The sequence below is a fragment of the Callithrix jacchus genome, chromosome 6 (genome assembly GCF_049354715.1).
Source record: "Callithrix jacchus isolate 240 chromosome 6, calJac240_pri, whole genome shotgun sequence".
Lineage (NCBI taxonomy): Eukaryota > Metazoa > Chordata > Mammalia > Primates > Cebidae > Callithrix > Callithrix jacchus.
Genome location: NC_133507.1, coordinates 54,620,294 through 54,638,708, shown reverse-complemented (window position 1 = coordinate 54,638,708; position 18,415 = coordinate 54,620,294). Strand labels below are relative to the sequence as shown.

Genomic DNA, 18,415 nt, shown 5'->3' with positions numbered 1-18,415 from the left:
GCCAGATTTCCCCAAACTTGCCTTTTTACCATGGCTCTTGAATTAAATGAGTTCATTCCTAAGCTGGGCCAGATTTCCCCAAACTTGCCTTTTTACCATGGCTCTTGAATTAAATGAGTTCATTCCAGCATCCTCTGGATCCTGGCTTCTTTCTTGGATCTCATTACTTGAGATTTATGCCTCCCAGAAGTGAACATCCTTAATTACTCCAAATTATTTTGCTCTGTTTATTTGATATCCTATTCCTTTGAACACTCATGGAATTGGGCAGCATTTATATACAGAACTGATTTTAATAATCCGAGTCACTGGTTTGTTGTAACCCTTGTTAAAATCCTTTGCATCATTCCTACAGATCTTGCAGATGATTGCCGGTACACCTCCTTTGGGAGGCCAAAGACTGGCCCCCGGCAATATGGCTACAGGGAGCCAAAGCGAGCACTTCATGAATTTTAAAATCTGCGACTGGTGTTTTCAGGTTATGAAATGGTTGTCTCATATTTTCAATAGAGGGAACTGTGCCATTTATTTGTTCTCTCGGGTCCATAGGAACATTCAGTTTGTCAGTGTGAATTTATTTTTGAGACTTGTAGCCAGAGGCTGGCAATGGACGTGCTCAGTTGCAGGGCTTCCAGAGTAAAAAGAGCTTCTTCCCATTCAACCTGGCATGGAGTCAGGACTGCTCGTCCTGATGCTTTTTGGCGTGAATACACCATTACTTTACCTCCCTTTCTTTGCTCTTATCACATACTTGGACTGGCCTAGATTCCCTCAGGTTGGTAATAAATATTTAACTATTTTTGCTTTCTGCCTCTGTTGCCTGTAAGAGGTCTCTGAATGGGAGAGGTTTGTGTGATAGAACTAGAATATGTACTTATAAAGGAAAGTGGTTCTTTAATAGATCACTAACCCTTACTCCTGTACTTCCTGTATTCAAGGCTACAGGTCTTCTCTGGAACCACTTTGTTCCAGTCCTTAAAGCAAACTGGAGAACCATGGAAGCAAATCTTAATCAAAATGTCAGCTAAGAAAATTAAGCTCCACCGAGCTTTTCTTTGACTGGACCCCTTTTCCTACGGTGGTGGGTGGGTCCCCTGCAGAAGGCCCCTAAAGCTTCTCTTCAGCTTTCTAGCCCCAACACATGAGTCTGGGCTTGGGTCTCAGCTCACTGAAGATGGTGATGAGGATGCCAGGGTGGCATGGATGACAGGCAGGGAGAGGTGGGTTAACTCAAGCCCAAGAAGCCTGAGATCTGTAATGGTATATATCCCACTCTTTTCTCTATCATTTTTGGTAAATGTAATTGCTCTGTATATAGTTTGGTAAACATGGACCAGCCTTGGATCCTCAAATATCAGTCACAAAGTGAAACTTTATACTTCTTTTGCATTCTGAAATTTGACTGTTTAATACTTACAACTCATAAAAAATAAATTATAAGCTAAGTTTTAAAATTTGGTATAATAATCATCAGTCATTTAGAAAAATGATGCAAAACCTACCTCATAAGAAATTGTGCTTTTTAGCAAAGGGCATTACTGTCCTAAGTTATGGAACATTCTGAAAAACGTACCTCTGTCGAAAGCCATCTTGACATCTTCAATTAGGTCACTAAATCCTGACACTCGGTATAGTCCTTCAGAATTAAGACCTGAAAAATAAAACTAGTTAGTTTCTTTGAATTATGCCTTTTCTTCAGATTTTAACTTCTTATACTTTAAGTTGGGAGGTAATGTGTCAGAAGGAATAAAATATACATGTTTATAAATCTTTTCACACTTTTCTCCTAAAATCATTTCATGCACAGTTCTTTAACTCTTACCTATTGTCACCTGAATATCATCTGGCTCATCATTTGGTCTAATTAAATCAAATATGTTAAGTCCTAAGGGAAATAATTTATCACCCCAATTACATCATAAATTCTTTTACATAACAGAAGTCAAAGATAAAATATAGGCCTGTTCTTCCCAAGTGGGAAAGAATAATTAGGATGCAGCTCTGTTTTTGGCTTTAGATAGTTTTAGTAGAGCATTTACACTTTTGCTTCTTGAACCAAAGAAAAATGTAAAAACTGAAAAATGAATTTGTTTTTACCAGTCAAGTGCAGACGGGAAGTATCATCTATAAATATATCTTTAAGCATATTTGCTATACATGGTTAAATGTACCTTGAAATCAAGCTATTTAATTACTTGTTAAATTAACCCATTTCAGTCTTTGAGATCATTGGACATAGGAAACCATTCCCCCACAAATTACAGAAGACAACTGCATTGTGCAATGAAGTATCCCAAAGGCCTTAGGACTGGTACTGGTAGGGAATGGAGGCCACTGCAGCCCACATTGGAAATGTCTCACCTCTAGACTCAATCTCCCTGATGCACATGTCTACCACCATCGGCCGCTTAGTGGTGTGTGCTTTCACGAGCGTTGTAAGGTCACAGCTGTACACCTTTTTGACATGCTTCAAGTCTGGCTTACAGTCATTTGGGACCATCTTGGAACACTGCTTATGAACATTCAAACCACAATCTAAGAAAAGAATAAAGAAACATTCAATATTATTTTCATAGTTTTGAGCATTCTGGGGTGTTAACTTTAGCAAAAGGCTCTCCAGCTTGAATTGGGTTTTAAAGTGGATTAGACTCCAGCAGTTTTTTCTGGGTGGGAAAACAATATTCTCATCTTTTCTCCTAGAAAATTCTGGTTATAAGTCAGGAGACCAGAATTCTAGTTCATGGTTCATCACTTAATTGCTGTATGATCTCAGGAGAATACAACAAAAAATCAAAATTAGTAAGTGTTTAATTCAATGTCCACAAAATATGTCAAATAGCCAATGAAAAATTAACCCATTTCTTTAAAGTTACATAAAAATTATATTTAATGTGGGGTATAACTGTATTTTAAGTATATTTGATATAAAGTGGAATTGGACTTCCAAAAGTAGGAGTATCCAGGGCCCTCTTAAAATGGTGCTGCTCATGTTTGTATCTATCCGTAATCCTTTCTATATATATATTATAACTAATATATAATTCCTCTAGTAGCTAGAAATAGCTGTAACTATTATTTATTGCTATACTATTACCGGCTAACATTTATTGAAGGCTTACTAGTGCCAGATACTATTCTAAGTGCTTTACATTTATTATTTCATTTAAATTCACAAAGTTCCATGAAACGTGTACTTTTTCCCTCATATTATATCTGAGAAAACCAAGTATAAGTGTTAAGTAATTTATCCAAGACCATTTATTTAGTACACAGAGGAGCAGAACTCAAACCTACAGATAAGTCTAGAATCCACATTTAAAAATGTTTACTGTTTAATTACAAAGGATATAGATGAAGAGATGTATAGCATGAGGTATGGGGAAAAAGGTGTGGGGGTTCCATGCTCTCCTTGGGTGCTCTGCCCTCTAGGAACCACCACACGTTCAGCTATCTGGAAGCCCCTAGAGTCAGTCCACAATTTTAACACCTAGACACATATTTCCTCTACTTAAGTTATTCCTTTGCTTTGTAATTTTTCTTAGTTATAACTTCAAAGATGCCAGAAACAAAACAGTTTCTAGTTAATATTGTGAGACACTTTACTTTTCAACAAAAAAAGCACAAAAAAATTTTAGATGGGATAGAGAGGAATACAAATATTTTGTTAAATTAGAACGCAGAGTGAGAAACCATAGCTAAATAATTCAACTAAAATAAATGTCATCTTTGTGTTTAAAGAAAAAACCCATCTTTTTTAAGTTCATAAAAACTTGATGTTGACTTCTTGTAAATCCAGTCCAAGTGGCACATATACGATTTATAGCTAAGTCTTAATGAAGCCAGTTGGAAAATCATACAATGCCATTCAGTTTTCCTTGCTATTTCTGGCAGAAAAGGGATCCTCACAAAATTGTTATGAGAATTAATAAGCCAATGCATTCAGGTGGTTTGCATGTTTTAAAATGCTAGACAAATGCCGGTGATCATTATCATGACTTTTAGTAAAAGTTATTAGCTGTGATCTAGTTATATATAGTGGTAACAATTAACAGAGACAAGGAAAATTAGCCAAAACTTAAAAATAACATTGTTGTTTCATTAAATGTGTAGACACTGCCAACTTGAAATAAGAATTTAAGGCCTGTGGCAACTCTAGGGAAAGAATTCATATGTACTGAGCACCTCCATATGCAAAGCCAGGCTAGGTGTTTAGGGAAGCTGGGTCTCTGTATACATGTGGAAGATGGCATCAATAGTGCTAACAGTGCCAAACGTTTCACCCCTAAGGAATGTCAGCTTGTGAACACAGAATGGCTTCCACAACAAAAAGCTCAATCTACACTATCTAAACAAACGACCCAACACTATTCTGTATTGTTAATGTCCAAATGACTTCAGAACCAAAACCCAATTCTTCTTTATCTCTGTATTAGAGCATACATAAGAGTTCTGATTCAATCATAAGGCAAACCAATGGCAATCTGTCCACTTAAAAGATCTCCTGTCCCCTGAATATTTTAATGTTTTGGGTAACTTTTATAACTAGAGTTCAGTCTAGAATTTATTAGCTGCATAATTTTGAGTGAGATGCTCAAACTTCCTGTACCTCAGTTATGTAAAATGGGAACAATAATAGTGTTTATCTATTAGCGTTCATGTGAGGATTCAATGTTAATATATGTAAAATGCATGCATGTAGTAAACTGTGTTTACCATGACTATGTTGTTGTTATTTAGAAAATGAAATAACATTCTGAGAAGCCTTTTCTATGTACTACACCTCAAGGTTGTCAATCAGCTTAATGTCAAAAACTAAGTTGAAGTCAAGGCTAAACATTGTCAGATGTGAAGGCCAGGTCCTGAAAAGGAATTGGATAACTGGGGATATAGATGCTTCCATATCTACACTGTTCATTTCTCTCTTGACTGCTTTCACAATATTTGGGGAGTTTCTAGCTATTTTTTTTTTCCAAAATTTTTTTGCTTCTCATTCTTTATCTTCTTTTGGGATTCCAACAACACAAATGCTAAACTTTTGTTATTGTCCACTGGTCTCTGAGGCTCAGTTCACTTTCTAAAATCTATTTTCTAAGCCAAGTATGGTGGCTCACACCTATAATCCCAGCACTTTGAAAGGCTGAAGTGGGAGGACTGCTTAAGGCCAGGAGTTTGAGACAAGCCTAGGCAACATAGTGGGACCCTGTCTCTACAAAAATTTTACAAAATTGCTGGTTGTGGTGGTGTATGCCTGTAGTCCCAGCTACTTAGGAGGTTTGAGGTGGGAGGACTGCTTGAGCCCAGGTGGTCAAGGCTTCAGTGAGCTATGATCATGCCACTGACTCCAGCCTGTGAGCGAGACCCTGGCTCTAAAAAGAGGTAAATAAATTTACTCTCTGTTGTTTGACTTGGATAATTTCTTCTGATCTTCACTTCAAGTTCATCTTCATTTTGTCATGTCTGTTCTGCTATTGAGCCCATAATCCAGTGAGTTCCTTTCGGTTATTTTTCAGTTCTAAAACTTCTATTTGGTTCTGCCTAATATCTATCTCTTTTCCTGATATTTCTTATTTTTTTCATTTGTTTCAAGAGTGTTCATAAGTGCTTGTTGAGGAATTTTTATAATAGCTGCTTTTCTTGTCTGATAATTCCAACATCTGTGTCATCTTGATGTTGGTGTTGGTGTCAGTCAATGACTTTTTTATTTAAGATTGTCCTGGTTATTTCCAAAGTTACTTTTGATGAGTAATCCTGAACTGTATTTTTGATATTTTGAGTATTATTTGACTATGATTCCTATTAAATCTTTAAAATTGTAGCCTGTAGCCAATCCGTTTGGATTTAGAATGCACTTTCGTAGGACATGGTACAAATCTCAACCTAGTTTACAAAATTTTTTTCAATGCTACTGCAGTGCTATTGTGCCTGTCCTACTTGTATATTACCCAAATAGCAAGACTTTGCTCTATATTCTCTGTGGCACTGGGTGGGAGAGAGAGGTACTGAAGGTAGGGTGGAAGTCAAAGCTGTGCCCACAAACTTGGTTGGGGAGTAGTGCTATTTTACATGTAACTGCAGAGTGGGCATAGATGGTAGAGTTCTGACCAGTCTCAGCTGCCTCATTACTGCAGACGATAGGGATGAAGATAGAGCTCTGCCCACAGACTTGGGCTGAGAGGGTACTGCTTCTACTAGAGGGTGGGAAAGAAAGTCAGGATACTGCGCAAAAGCTCAGCAAAGGAGGGACACCAGTTTCTGCAAGGCAAGAGCGGAAGCTAGGGTTCCACTCACAGGTTTATAGGACAGTGCACCACTGCTATTGCAAGGTGGTGGTGGGAAACAACCTACAGACTCTGCTGATGTAGCATCCACTGAGAAGGTGCAGCAGAAGGGTCTCTGTTTACCTAGGGAATGGAAGGTATGGCTGAAAAGTTCCTGTGCTGCTGAGCTGCCCTTTTCCCAGTGCTTTGGCTAGAAAGAGTGGGCTTTTGGGGGGATTATTTTTAATCTCTGCCTGTTGGCATTTATGGTTCATGGGGTTCTCTGGTGCCCAGGTTGGGATACACTGGAGGTAAAACAAACAGGCAAAATCAGTCACCAGGGAACTCGCTGCTAGGTAGCTTCCGGAACCCAGAGGTGCTTAGTCTGCCTTCCAACTTTCAGAGTCTTCTGATAGTTGATACATATGTTTGTCCAGGGTCTTTTAATTATTGTGAGGAATAAAAGAAAGCATATTTATCCATCTTGTCCAGAACTGGAAGAACTCTTATAACAATGTTTTAAAAGTATGAAATTCAACAAGCTTCATAATCTAATAATAGTGTTGCCTCATACTTTAAGTGTAATACACACAGGTCACAGATTGAGTCAGAAGGGCTCTTGGTAAAAAGCTATCCCAGTATCTTCATTTCAAGCTGAAGACAATGAGGTTACAGAAGCTAAATGACTTGTTCAGGTTACTCAGCCAGAAAGTGGTAGAACGGACTTGGAAACCTTGGATTGCTGATTCCCAGCCTGTGCTCTTGCCACTGAGTCACACATACCACTTTCCCCCACATATACCAAACATAATGTACTCATAGTTATATTTTTCACCATTGAAGATGAATTTATTTTCAACCTCTTATTCAAAAATGTATATTGTTCATTTGTATAGACTTGAGTTTAAAAAACATTGCTATATTTTACCTAAATGAGTCCCCCCTTATCCATGTCTATATATATATATAGGAATGATTGATCTGGTAGGATTTTTAAAAAGCAGTCATAAAACTTGTTTTGTCATATTCTTTCCCCATGTATAAAAATCCAGTAGAAAGCAAAAAAGTGAAATTGTGATGCATGCACATAATATTAAAACATCTGAATGGCATTAATGGTTTGGCATTGACTTTTTTCCTTTGAATGTTTGGAGTCATCCATCTTTTTTTTTTTTTTTTTTTTTTTTGAGACAAGATCCTGCTCTATCACCCAGGCTGGAGTTAATGGTGTGATCTTGGCTCACTGCAACCTCTGTCTCCCAGATTCAAGTGATTCTTATGCCTCAGCCTCCCTAGTAGCTGGGACTACAGGTACGTGCCACTATGCCCAGCTAATTTTTGGTACTTTTAGTAGAGATGGGGTTTCACCATGTTGGCCAGGCTGGTATTGAACTCGGCCTCCCAAAGTGCTGGGATTACAGGCATGAGTTACTGCGCCTGCCTTCATCTCCTATTTTAAACATCAGCAGGTTCCTAAGCTTATTTGTGAAAACTGGATAAAGTGATAAGTGAACTCAGATTTAGGTATTTAAGGAAGAGGGAAATGTTTTCTAAACTGATATTCTCTCTTTTATTTAAATAAGATAAAACTATGGGGAAAATATTAATATATTATGCTCAATTTTAACAGTATATCTCAAAGGCTAAATTTTTGGCAGTACTGGATATGAAGTCTTTGCCAAAGACAGGGCAAAGTCATTAAAGCATCTTTTATTCACTTACATTCATGGTGCAGTTCATTAGCCTTGAGCTTGCTCTCAAAACTGCTGCTTCAGGGACTAACCATATATCAATATTTCGGTATTCCATTAAGGCTTTATTTGGTTTTTATACTTATTTATTAAAATCATATAACTCCTATATAGTTCCATTTCTCTCGGGAAAGTTCTATATTACAAATAATAATAATAAAAGGTCTATAAAAGATTTCATTTGTTGAATCTCTTGGTTTGGTAGGTTATTTTTATGTTACTATTAAACCACATTTGCCCCTTCCAATTTCTCAAGTTAATAAGCATAGAATAAACATATGAAAGGAGGAATAAAAAAGTCAAGTCACATTTTATTGTATACTTCTATTTTTTTTTTGAGATGGAGTTTTGCTCTTGTTACCCAGGCTGCAGTGCAATGGCGTGATCTTGGCTCACCACAACCTCCGCCTCCTGGGTTCAGGCAATTCTCCTGCCTCAGCCTCCTGAGTAGCTGGGATTACAGGCACACACCACCATGCCCAGCTAATTTTTTGTATTTTTAGTAGAGACAGGGTTTCATCATGTTGACCAGGATGGTCTCGATCTCTTGACCTCATGATCCACCCGCCTCGGCCTCCCAAAGTGCTGGGATTACAGGCTTGAGCCACCACGCCCGGCCCTTATATACTTTGTTTAAAAATATTTCTGTTACTTAGACTACCAACTTTAGGTTACTCTCAGATTTTCTGGGGCTTGATTTTGCTAAAACACGTTTTATATCTAGAAAGCAAAGAAATCAGTTTTTCAAAAGGAATGGCAGATACTTACATTTGATTAAAATGTTAACTATGTTAAGATTTGAAAATATAATCATTATTGTCTCTGAATGTTCATATTTTAAATAATGGCAAATAAAAATTTATTTTGAAACATATCTCTTAGTCATTTCCCCCCCTCCCAGGAAGTGGAATAACTTGTATTCTAATATGCATCAGTGGTCATTACTTTCATAAGCAAAATTAAGAAGAAGGCCTTGTTCTCTGGAATATTGATGAAAATATTGTTTTCAACCAAAGGGGCTCCATGAAACTTTTAAGCAAGTCTTACCAATTTCTCACTGGCTTACAAGGACAAACATAACTTTTTACGTACAATCAATCAAAACAGTAGTTAAAATAAAAACGCTGCCGGGCGCGGTGGCTCACGCCTGTAATCCCAGCACTTTGGGAGGCCGAGGTGGGTGGATCACGAGGTCAACAGATCGAGACCATCCTGGTCAACATGGTGAAACCCCGTCTCTACTAAAAATACAAAAAATTAGCTGGGCATGGTGGCGTGTGCCTGTAATCCCAGCTACTCAGGAGGCTGAGGCAGAAGAATTGCCTGAACCCAGGAGGCGGACATTGCGGTGAGCCGAGATTGCGCCACTGCACTCCAGTCTGGGTAACAAGAGCGAAACTCCGTCTCAAAAAAATAAAAATAAAAACGTTACTTCCATTTATTTTCTTCAACCTAAAAGAGCTTGTAAAGCTGAAGTAATACTTATACTTTATTATTAGGAAAACTGCTGTCATTTCCCTTTGGAAGCGGCAATGATAATGATACACTGAAAATATGAAATCACTTTCGCAAATAACAAACATTAAACTGATACATCTTATTTGAAATAATTTTCCTTCTTAATTTCTTAGAATATTCTGGTAAGGCTAAAATGAAAACAATTCAGGAATGCTGCTGGAATAATGGTCATTTTTAAAAAAATGAATGCTTCTGTCTCAATGATTAAATAACAACAGATTACTTTAACCTATAAGCTTGCCCTTCATAAAGAAAAAACTATTCAAATAAACTATTCTAAACGAACAACGACCATCCTTTGAACTTGATTTTTAAAGGCTACCTACTTGGGTCATAAATATTCTAGCCAGAGGAGCACCATTCCCAATCTGCAGTTAGCTGTGCCCTCAAAACATCACTTAATCCACTTCAAAGGAGGCTAGAGGGTGACATTGGTGGGTGAGACCGTGTAATACCTGGGATGTCACCTTGCACTGCTTGGTCTTGAATAGCCCATGTAATGAAATAATTAGCATTCTCATGATGGTCCCTGCTGTTCCCTCAGTTGTCCTCATCGCTGCAGTGTGCTTAGCAGCAAACCAGCACTTTCAGTCCTGAAGGGCCAGCTTGCTTGGTATTAGCTGGATTTAGTCTGACTCCTACAGCAACGTTGCCAGCCGGGTGGTGGGAACATCACCCAATACCTTTACATGACATTTAAAAAAAGGGCTGTGGTGAGGGATACAAAATTGCTGCTTTTGGCAAACGCTCCTTTAAACATTCCTGACAAGCTCTCTTTTGCCTTGGTGGATTTTGAAAAAAGAAGCCAGAAGAAAGCAAGCTGTCTCAGGAATCAAAGGCAGATAAATACTTTTCTGATAGACAGTAAATCTGCCATTTTTCTCTGGAAAGAATGCCTTTAGTGTTTAGTGCTTAGTGTATTAGTTTATGACTGCTGCTATAACAAATTATTAATACCACAAACTCCTGGCTTGAAACAACAAGCATATATTATCTTCCAATTCTGGAGGTCAGAAGTTCAAAATCGCTTTCACTGGGCTAAAATCAAGGTGTCAGCAGGTCTGCATTTCTTCTGGACACTTAGGGGAGAATCCATTTCTTTCCTTGCCTTTTCCAGTTTCCAGAGACCACCTGCATTCCTTGGCTTGTGGCTCCTTCCTCTGTCTTCAAAACCCACAGCATAGCATCTTCTCTTCCTTTGACCTCTTCTTCTGTCCTTATATCATCTTTCTCTGACTCCCAACCTCTTGTCTCCCTTTTATAAAAACCCTTGTAAGTGTGATTATACTGGGCCTCCCTTGACAATCTTTTTATACACTATACAGGTACTCCCCCTGCTGTGGTTTGAAAGTATCCCCTCAAAAATTCAGATGTTGCCAATGTGACAGTATTAAGAGATGGAGCCTTTAAGATGTGATTACGTTATGAGGGCTCCTCCCCTGTGAATGGGATTAGGTGTTCTTACAAAGGGGCCTGACAGAGGGAGTTGGACCCTTTTCTACTCTTCTGCCTTCTGCCACCTCATGAGGACATTGCATTCTAGGTACCTCTCCTCTGGGGTACACAGCTTTCTAGGTGCCATCTTGGAAGCAGAGCCTGGACCCTCACCAGACACTGAACCTGCTGGCAGGTTGATCTTGGACTTCCCAGCCTCCAGAACTGTGAGAAATAAATTTCCGTTATTTATAAATTGCCCAGTCTGTGGTATTTTGTGATAGCAGCCCCAACTCAATATCCTTACTTTAAATTACATCTGCAGCATTCCTTGTGCCATGAAAGGAATAAGGAATGTTGTTCTAGGAATTAAAAGTGGACATCTCAGTTGGGCATGGTGGCTCATGCCTGTAATCCCAACACTTTGGGAGGCCAAGGTGGGCGGATCACGAGGTCAGGAGATGGAGACCAGCATGGCCAACATGGTAAAACCCTGTCACTACTAAAATACAAAAAAATTAGCCAGTCATGGTGGCAAGCACCTCTAATCTCAGCTACTTGGGAAGCTGAGGCAGGGGAATTGCTAGAATCTGGGAGGCAGAGGTTGCAGTTGAGCTGAGATCGTGCCACTGCACTCCAGCCTGACAACAGACCGAGACTGTGTCTCAAAAAAAAGAAAAAAGTGGACATCTCTGGGGAGCTATTTTTCAGCTTACCATAGTCACATGTTCTCGGAATTAGAAGTGGACATCTCAGGGGAGCTATTCTTCAGCTTACCACAGCAAAAGTATGCACTCTCTCTTTAAATTCTCAATTCTTTGCATTTGGATTTAAAGTAGATATTCAAAGGCCAGATGAGCCTCAAAGCCACTTTAGACCTAAGAACTCCACTGTTCAATCCAAATATAATCAGCTGTCATAGAAAACAGAACAAATTCAAATCCCAACCTTCTGTGTTTTCAAAATGGGCTTATTTGTGCTTGTGTTACACATTAATATGGTTCAAATCACACCGAAGATAATGTTTTTAAGGACAAGATATAACATAAAATGAAAAATCTCCTTAAGGCTTTTCTTTCAATTCCTGACCTTTACTCACAATAAGAGGTAGAAGCTATTAAAGCCACCAGTGGGTGGCTGTGGAGATGGGGATGAATTCTTCCTCTTTTCCCCTACATTATCGTCATGATAAATATTCCAAAACATTTCTTTCCAAATTGATTTGGGTTATAGTATATTGCCGAAGATTATTCATAGGTGCTGTACCCATTCTCTGTTAATAGCTAAGAATTCTTATGTAGATGGCCTTCACTTTTTCAAAATGTCAATGACATACACCCTTACTCATGAAAGAAAAGCTTTTAAGTTAGTGACAGTCATAAAACATTTAAGAAACTGTTACAGAGTATCAGCTGGTCAAGACTGTCTCATAAAGGCAAATCAGGCTCATTAAGAACGTTTTTCTCAAGCAGGCAGTTTGTGCTTAGAAACAGTATTCCATTTGCCTTGTGCAACTGCAATGCAGACTACCTCAATACCTCCATTTTATCAACACTTTTCATTCTACTGTTTCCCTCCAGTGCAAAGGCACAACCATGGCCCTTCTTCGGGATGGTTCCCCACCCTAACTCTGGATAACCACCAGCCACAGCAAGGCTTTTCTCATTCACTCTGAGCTTCGACTCGGAGCTGAGGCGCTCCCTGACAAATACCTCTGCACAGCTCCAAGTCCACACCTGTGAGATTCTTATCCCACTCCCTGTGGCAGGAAGGTCCTTGACTAGTGATATATGCCTGGAACCTTATTATGCTTTAGTGATGCTAAGGGAATAATAACTGAAATAAGAGTGACTTGAAACATTTCCGTGCAACACTTAGTATACCTTGCTATTCAAAGGAAATGCAATTTAGAAATGAAAAGACTCAGACCCCAGAAATTTCTGCACATAATGGACAACAAAAATATTCCATTTAAAAATCATGCCACAAAAGAAATGATGTTTATAGTGATAAATCTGACAGTTACCATAGTTACCATTTTGAAATACTTTACTCATTTTGAAAAACTATATTTTTTAGTGTAAAGTTTCATGCTAAAAGACATGTAAGAAGATATTTTTTAGTTTTACAAATTAAATAGTAGAAGGAAACTTTTATGACCAATTACTAGATATTTAAAATTTACATAATTATTTTTAAGCCCATGTCAGAATTTAGAGTAATTTGGATAAATGGACGATATTCAGTACAGTTGTTCTATATAAATGGATTTCACATGATATAAATAAGTATTTCACAAAATATCTCAATACATCTTTGTGTTGGTTATTTCTGTATGTGTAAATCTTATGGTTTCTAAATTTATATCTAAATATTCATGGTCATATCTTACAAAAATATTTGATGTATTTGATTTCAAAATGTCACACAGAAAATATTAGTGACTAAGTGGTTTTTCAGAATTTGGTAACCATCTTTGAAGATGAATTCACAGATTTTTAAAGCTTCAATTTGATTTCACAAAAATTTAGTAAGGACAATCCAGCTTAACAAGTTATCTTTAAAATTCAGTTTCCAAGGCAACAATCATAGGTCCCTGTATATTGCTTTAAAAAAATCATTTTTATAAATTTAGTTACTGCAACATCAAAGGCAAGTATTAAATATAACTGCCTTACTTTTATCTCCTTTTATCAGACTTTTTGAACAAGCTGACTTCTCTCCTTTCAGTGGACTAATGCCAGATCCCTAGTGTGCTGTCCACCAAGTGCAAGAAGGTTAAAAGCAGATAAAATATCAAATTTCCAAAGCGGGCTGCCTGAGAATCTGGCCCACTGCAGGTAAGTAAGACCAAACCAGGATCCAGCCTACTGGATATGTACAATAGCAAGTCTCCGTCTACCTTACCTCTTATAACTTCACAACTGACTCAAGAGACAAGAGAAGACTCTTACCTGCACATTTCACTCCCTGAGCAATGAGACCCCACATAAAGTTGGCACAGTATTCACACCAGTGTGGCCCTCTGAATGTATGTACCTGAAAAAAAAAAGGGGGGCAAAGTCAGGAGAGGGGAAACACATGGATGAGAAGACTGTTTCATATCAAAGTACTAACCTATAAGCCACAGATTCTATCTAACTGTCTGTCTATCTATCTGTCTGTCTGTCTATCTATCTATCTATCTATCTATCTATCTATCTATCTATCTGAGAGGGAGAGAGAGAGAGTCTCTCGCTGTCACCCAGGATGGAGTGCAGTGGTGCTATTGTAGCTCACTGTGGCTTCAACCTCCTTCAAGTGATCTTCCCATTTCAGCCTCCCGGGTAGCTGGGACTACAGGCACACACCACCACACTCAGATAATTTTTGTATTTTTTGTAAAGACAGGGTTTCACCATGTGTCAGGCTAGTCTTGAACTCCTGAGCTCAAGCAATCGGCCTGCCTCTGCCTCCCAAAGTGCTGGGATTACAGGCCCAGCCCACAGTGAGTAATGAAGGGGCAACATGGTTGCATTTAGAAGAACCTTGGTTGAGTGAAACTGACAAGCAGTTAATGTTTTTTTCAGAGCCTGATTTCTTCTTTGTTTTAGGAATGATAAATCAGATTAATATTCTGTAACTTACTTTTGAAAACTATTTACATAGTGGAGTTTTCCAACGACCCCTCAGGCGCAAGCACTCTAATCTATACAAATACTGGCCTTTCTATGTACTATGCTATTTCTACAGTACTATGACATGAAAAGGCATGAGCAGCCATATAGAATATGTCTTGGGTCTTGTCAGGATTTTTAAGATAATTACCTTCTGTGACAATGAGTAGGATCACAGACATTAAAGGTGATACTTATTGACAGGTCACATCAGGATCATCAAAAAGGCCCAATTTCCATTTAAAACATTTGATATTTATTATGTTAGCAAAGAGAATGAATATATTTTAGAAAATACAGAAGCTACAGTTCATCAGAAGCCTTGTTTGAGTACAATAATTATTCATTAACCATTCCAGCTCATAAAAGTTTTTTCTACTGTTATTTATCTTCCTTGAAAAAGAAAGGAATCTCCAAAGAAGAAAGGATTCATATGTTAAGATGCCTATCCCTTTTACATATAGGAAAGAAAAGGCATTCTAGGTTAACTCAGATAGAAAAATATTGGTAGAATATTTTGCAGAAGCAATGAATCCAAACTCTAAACACTAAAAAATAAAAGAATAAAATCTTTAATATTATCAGTAAATAACAATTTGATTTCAACATAAATATCTGCCAAAACCACTACTACACATAATAAAATTCACAGCTAAGATTGTCATTTTTACAAATGCTATATTAATGTATTGACTAAATCTTAGAAACCAAGTAAATTATTTTTAAGAGACACATATGCAACTTATTTCTTCAAATGAAAATGCCATGAATGTAAGACATACTATTATGTGTTCCATTTAGAAAAACCATGCCAATTAAAACCATTGACTGTAAGATAAATCCCAAATTCAGAGATATTAAAATGGAAAATAAAATGTGCATATAAAAATCAACTAAACATAGTATATCAGAATTCAAAACACTACACTGGCCCAAATATCCATATAATGCTGCAGTGGATAACCCTGGGTTCATTCAGAGTGGGGATGTGCTTGTGACTCATTGTCATTGCCAACTGAGCCTGAGAACAAAATTTTATGTTGATTTTGAAAAGGAGGCCGTAATCCCTTTTATGTGTTTCATAAAGGAGGGTCAGGAATGCAGGCGCAGTTGCCTCTGGATTGTTAACAGTGTTCAGAGCCTGTAAACTCAAAGTATTTCCTGGGGTTGCTGAAGCGAAGCCCAAGATCAACATTCAGATACTCTGTAATGTCCCTGTGTTCTTCAGAGTGAATAAAATGGGATAAAGCAGGCAACCGTGCTTTATTCTTATGGGAATAAGTGAAACAGACAGTGCTGATTCAGAAAGAGAGTTACATAATCATGAAACAGCAACAGAATCATGAAGCTACTTTGAGAGAGAGTCTTTGGGACACAAACCCATAGGTTGCCAAATCTCAGGATAATCAGTATCACTTACTTGGTAAGGCAAATAAAGATGCAATGAAAGCATGAGGTCCCAGGAATTACTTTGTGCCTACCAGTTATCTCATGATAAAGTGTTTGAAAGTTACACAGGGAGAGCAAAAAGAGTAGATGGTGTTTTGTTTGTTATTAAACAAATAGGCATCTGGCAAACAGCATTGGCTACTGAGCTGTTATAATAGAACCAATCCCTTCCTCACCTTCCTGAAAGCAGCAATGAATATGGCATTTCAAAAAGGCTGGGATATTTCTTTATATTACATATACTGAAGAGAGGATTTTAACTGTCCGAGCAGATCCTATGTTCTCCAATTAAAGGATCACACATGTATCTCAGAAAGCAATCTTTAGGAGATTGTTATTTATATAGTTCATTCTTGGACAGCTAGGCATCCTGAGCCATTTGAGGCTGAATTTTTTTTTTAAACATTTAGAAGGTAGCTTATGTAGTTCTCCATGAAAATGTTCTAGAAATAGGCCTTGCAGAACCAGCAGCTTACACAGCTTCTATTTGTATTACAGGGTTTAACTGGATTCCCTTTTGAATTTTTATATCTAAAATACATATATCTATCTTAAGTTTCCTTTGTTCTGTAACCTCTATGACTCCACGACACTGGATTGTATTTGTAAAAAGTTGATTACTGTAGCCTTTGAGTCTTTTTTATTCCCCTAAAGGTCATCAAAACAAATATGGGTTTTATTTATTACTTAATCATTTTTATTCATTCATAAACATCTATTAAGTGGTGACCTATACAAAAATAAAAAGGGGTTTCTCCTACTAAACAGTGTGAAATATTCTAATTAAAATATATGCAAAGTGTGAGAGAAGCTGGGAAGAGATGCAATCCATAAGCTAAGTCCTTATCCAGGTGAGTTGATCAGGCCTGTGGGGCAAAATGGGTGTGTGTGTGTGTGTGTGTGTGTGTGTGTGTGTGTGTGTTGGAGTGGGGTGAGGAAAGGCTGTTCCAAGAAAAATTAAAGACAGAAGGCATGAGAGAAACAATGTGTTTAGGGAACAGCAAAGAAGTTCAGTCTGGGTGGAGTGGAAATGACTGGACTGCCAGGAGATGAGAGAGGCAGACAGGGCCTTTTCAATGCCTGCACGTTTATATTCTGCACAGTGAGCAATGTGGGGCCACTGAGGATTGTTAAGGAGAGTGACACAGTCAAGGCAAGGTTAAAGGAAGACAGACTAGGTAGGTTGGTGCTATGGTAGTCACCTAGATAACAATGTGCATCTGAACTCAGGCAGTGGTGACTGAGAAAAAGGGACAAACTGGAGTTATTTAGGGGGCAGAATCAACAGGGCTTAGTAACTAATTGAACAGAGGCAATGGAGAGGGAAAGAAACTGGTCCGTTAGGGTTTAAGGTCTCATAACTGGGGAAGAATGACATTAACAGAGGTACAAAAGTAGAGAAACTGGTTTGGAAGTGAGGTGGGGAGGACTGTGGAAGTGAAGGAGAAGCTGACTTACAAGAAAGGGGTCACTGATGGAGCAAGTCTCCCGAGAAGTCAAATATTGGTGATGGAATCCAGCGCAGAGAAATCAGCTTGGACTACAAGGAAAATTAATTTCCCCCTCCCTGAATTGGGAGGGAAAAGGGTAGGAGGAGAGGGGCTGGCTGTGCAGGACTGGTGGTGGAGCCTGGGGTCACAAAGATTTGGGAATTCATGCCTGGAAGTCTACAGTCTCAGAGCATCAGGAAGTTCAGTTATGAAGCAAATGAGGAGTTTTGGGAAAGTAGGGAATAGGAAGTGGAGCTAAAATTGGCCAGGAATTCAGAGAAGGGCTGCTGGACTTGAAAGGAAGTTTCTTTTCTGGCTGACACATTATAAATTCATACTATACCAGCCAGTGTCAAGCACATTAAAGTGATGAATATTTTCTTTTTAAGTAAGTGGTTATGCTTTGTCTAAATTTTTCACTTTATATGAAGTTTTACATTATCAGTGATGTTTACATCACATACTTTGCCAACTCAGAAAAAGATATCTTTAAAAAAATCAATTGCACAAATTATACAACTTAGAAAAGTTTTCAGTTGTACTGCTCCACCTAGCATGATGGAAATAGGTGCTGTTTCCTATAGATAATTCTATAGGCACTGACATCTGCAGACATTTTTACTAGACACTGTTGTATTTTAATTACCTGTTTTAAAAATGATGAAATCCAAATGTAATAAACATTCAAAATATAATTAAAAGGCCAGAAGTTGCATCTTGAAGACTATTTGTACGTAGCAGCATTCTAAGGAAGAACTAGGTGGGATATGCGGGAAAGGAGGCCTGGAGGGGTTCACAAGGGGTGCAGGGGCTTGGGCCTGAATCTCTAGGTCACAACAGAGAAAATTTGCCTAGAATTG

At 38.1% G+C, this 18,415-nt stretch overlaps 1 protein-coding gene across 23 annotated transcripts in view; it reads right to left on the bottom strand.

Annotated features, from left to right (window-relative positions):
- The window catches only part of CHN1 (chimerin 1), a 204,949-nt gene that overhangs the window by 10,493 nt on the left and 176,041 nt on the right, over positions 1-18,415 (bottom strand). For all 23 annotated transcript variants that reach the window (XM_078327356.1, XM_078327360.1, XM_078327366.1 and 20 more), the window contains 3 exons: positions 13,915-13,999; positions 2,362-2,535; positions 1,574-1,651 (listed from right to left, as the gene is read on the bottom strand). In XM_078327356.1, the coding sequence (XP_078183482.1) occupies positions 1,574-1,651; positions 2,362-2,535; positions 13,915-13,999 (337 nt within the window). The remainder of the gene's footprint in view (positions 1-1,573; positions 1,652-2,361; positions 2,536-13,914; positions 14,000-18,415) is intronic.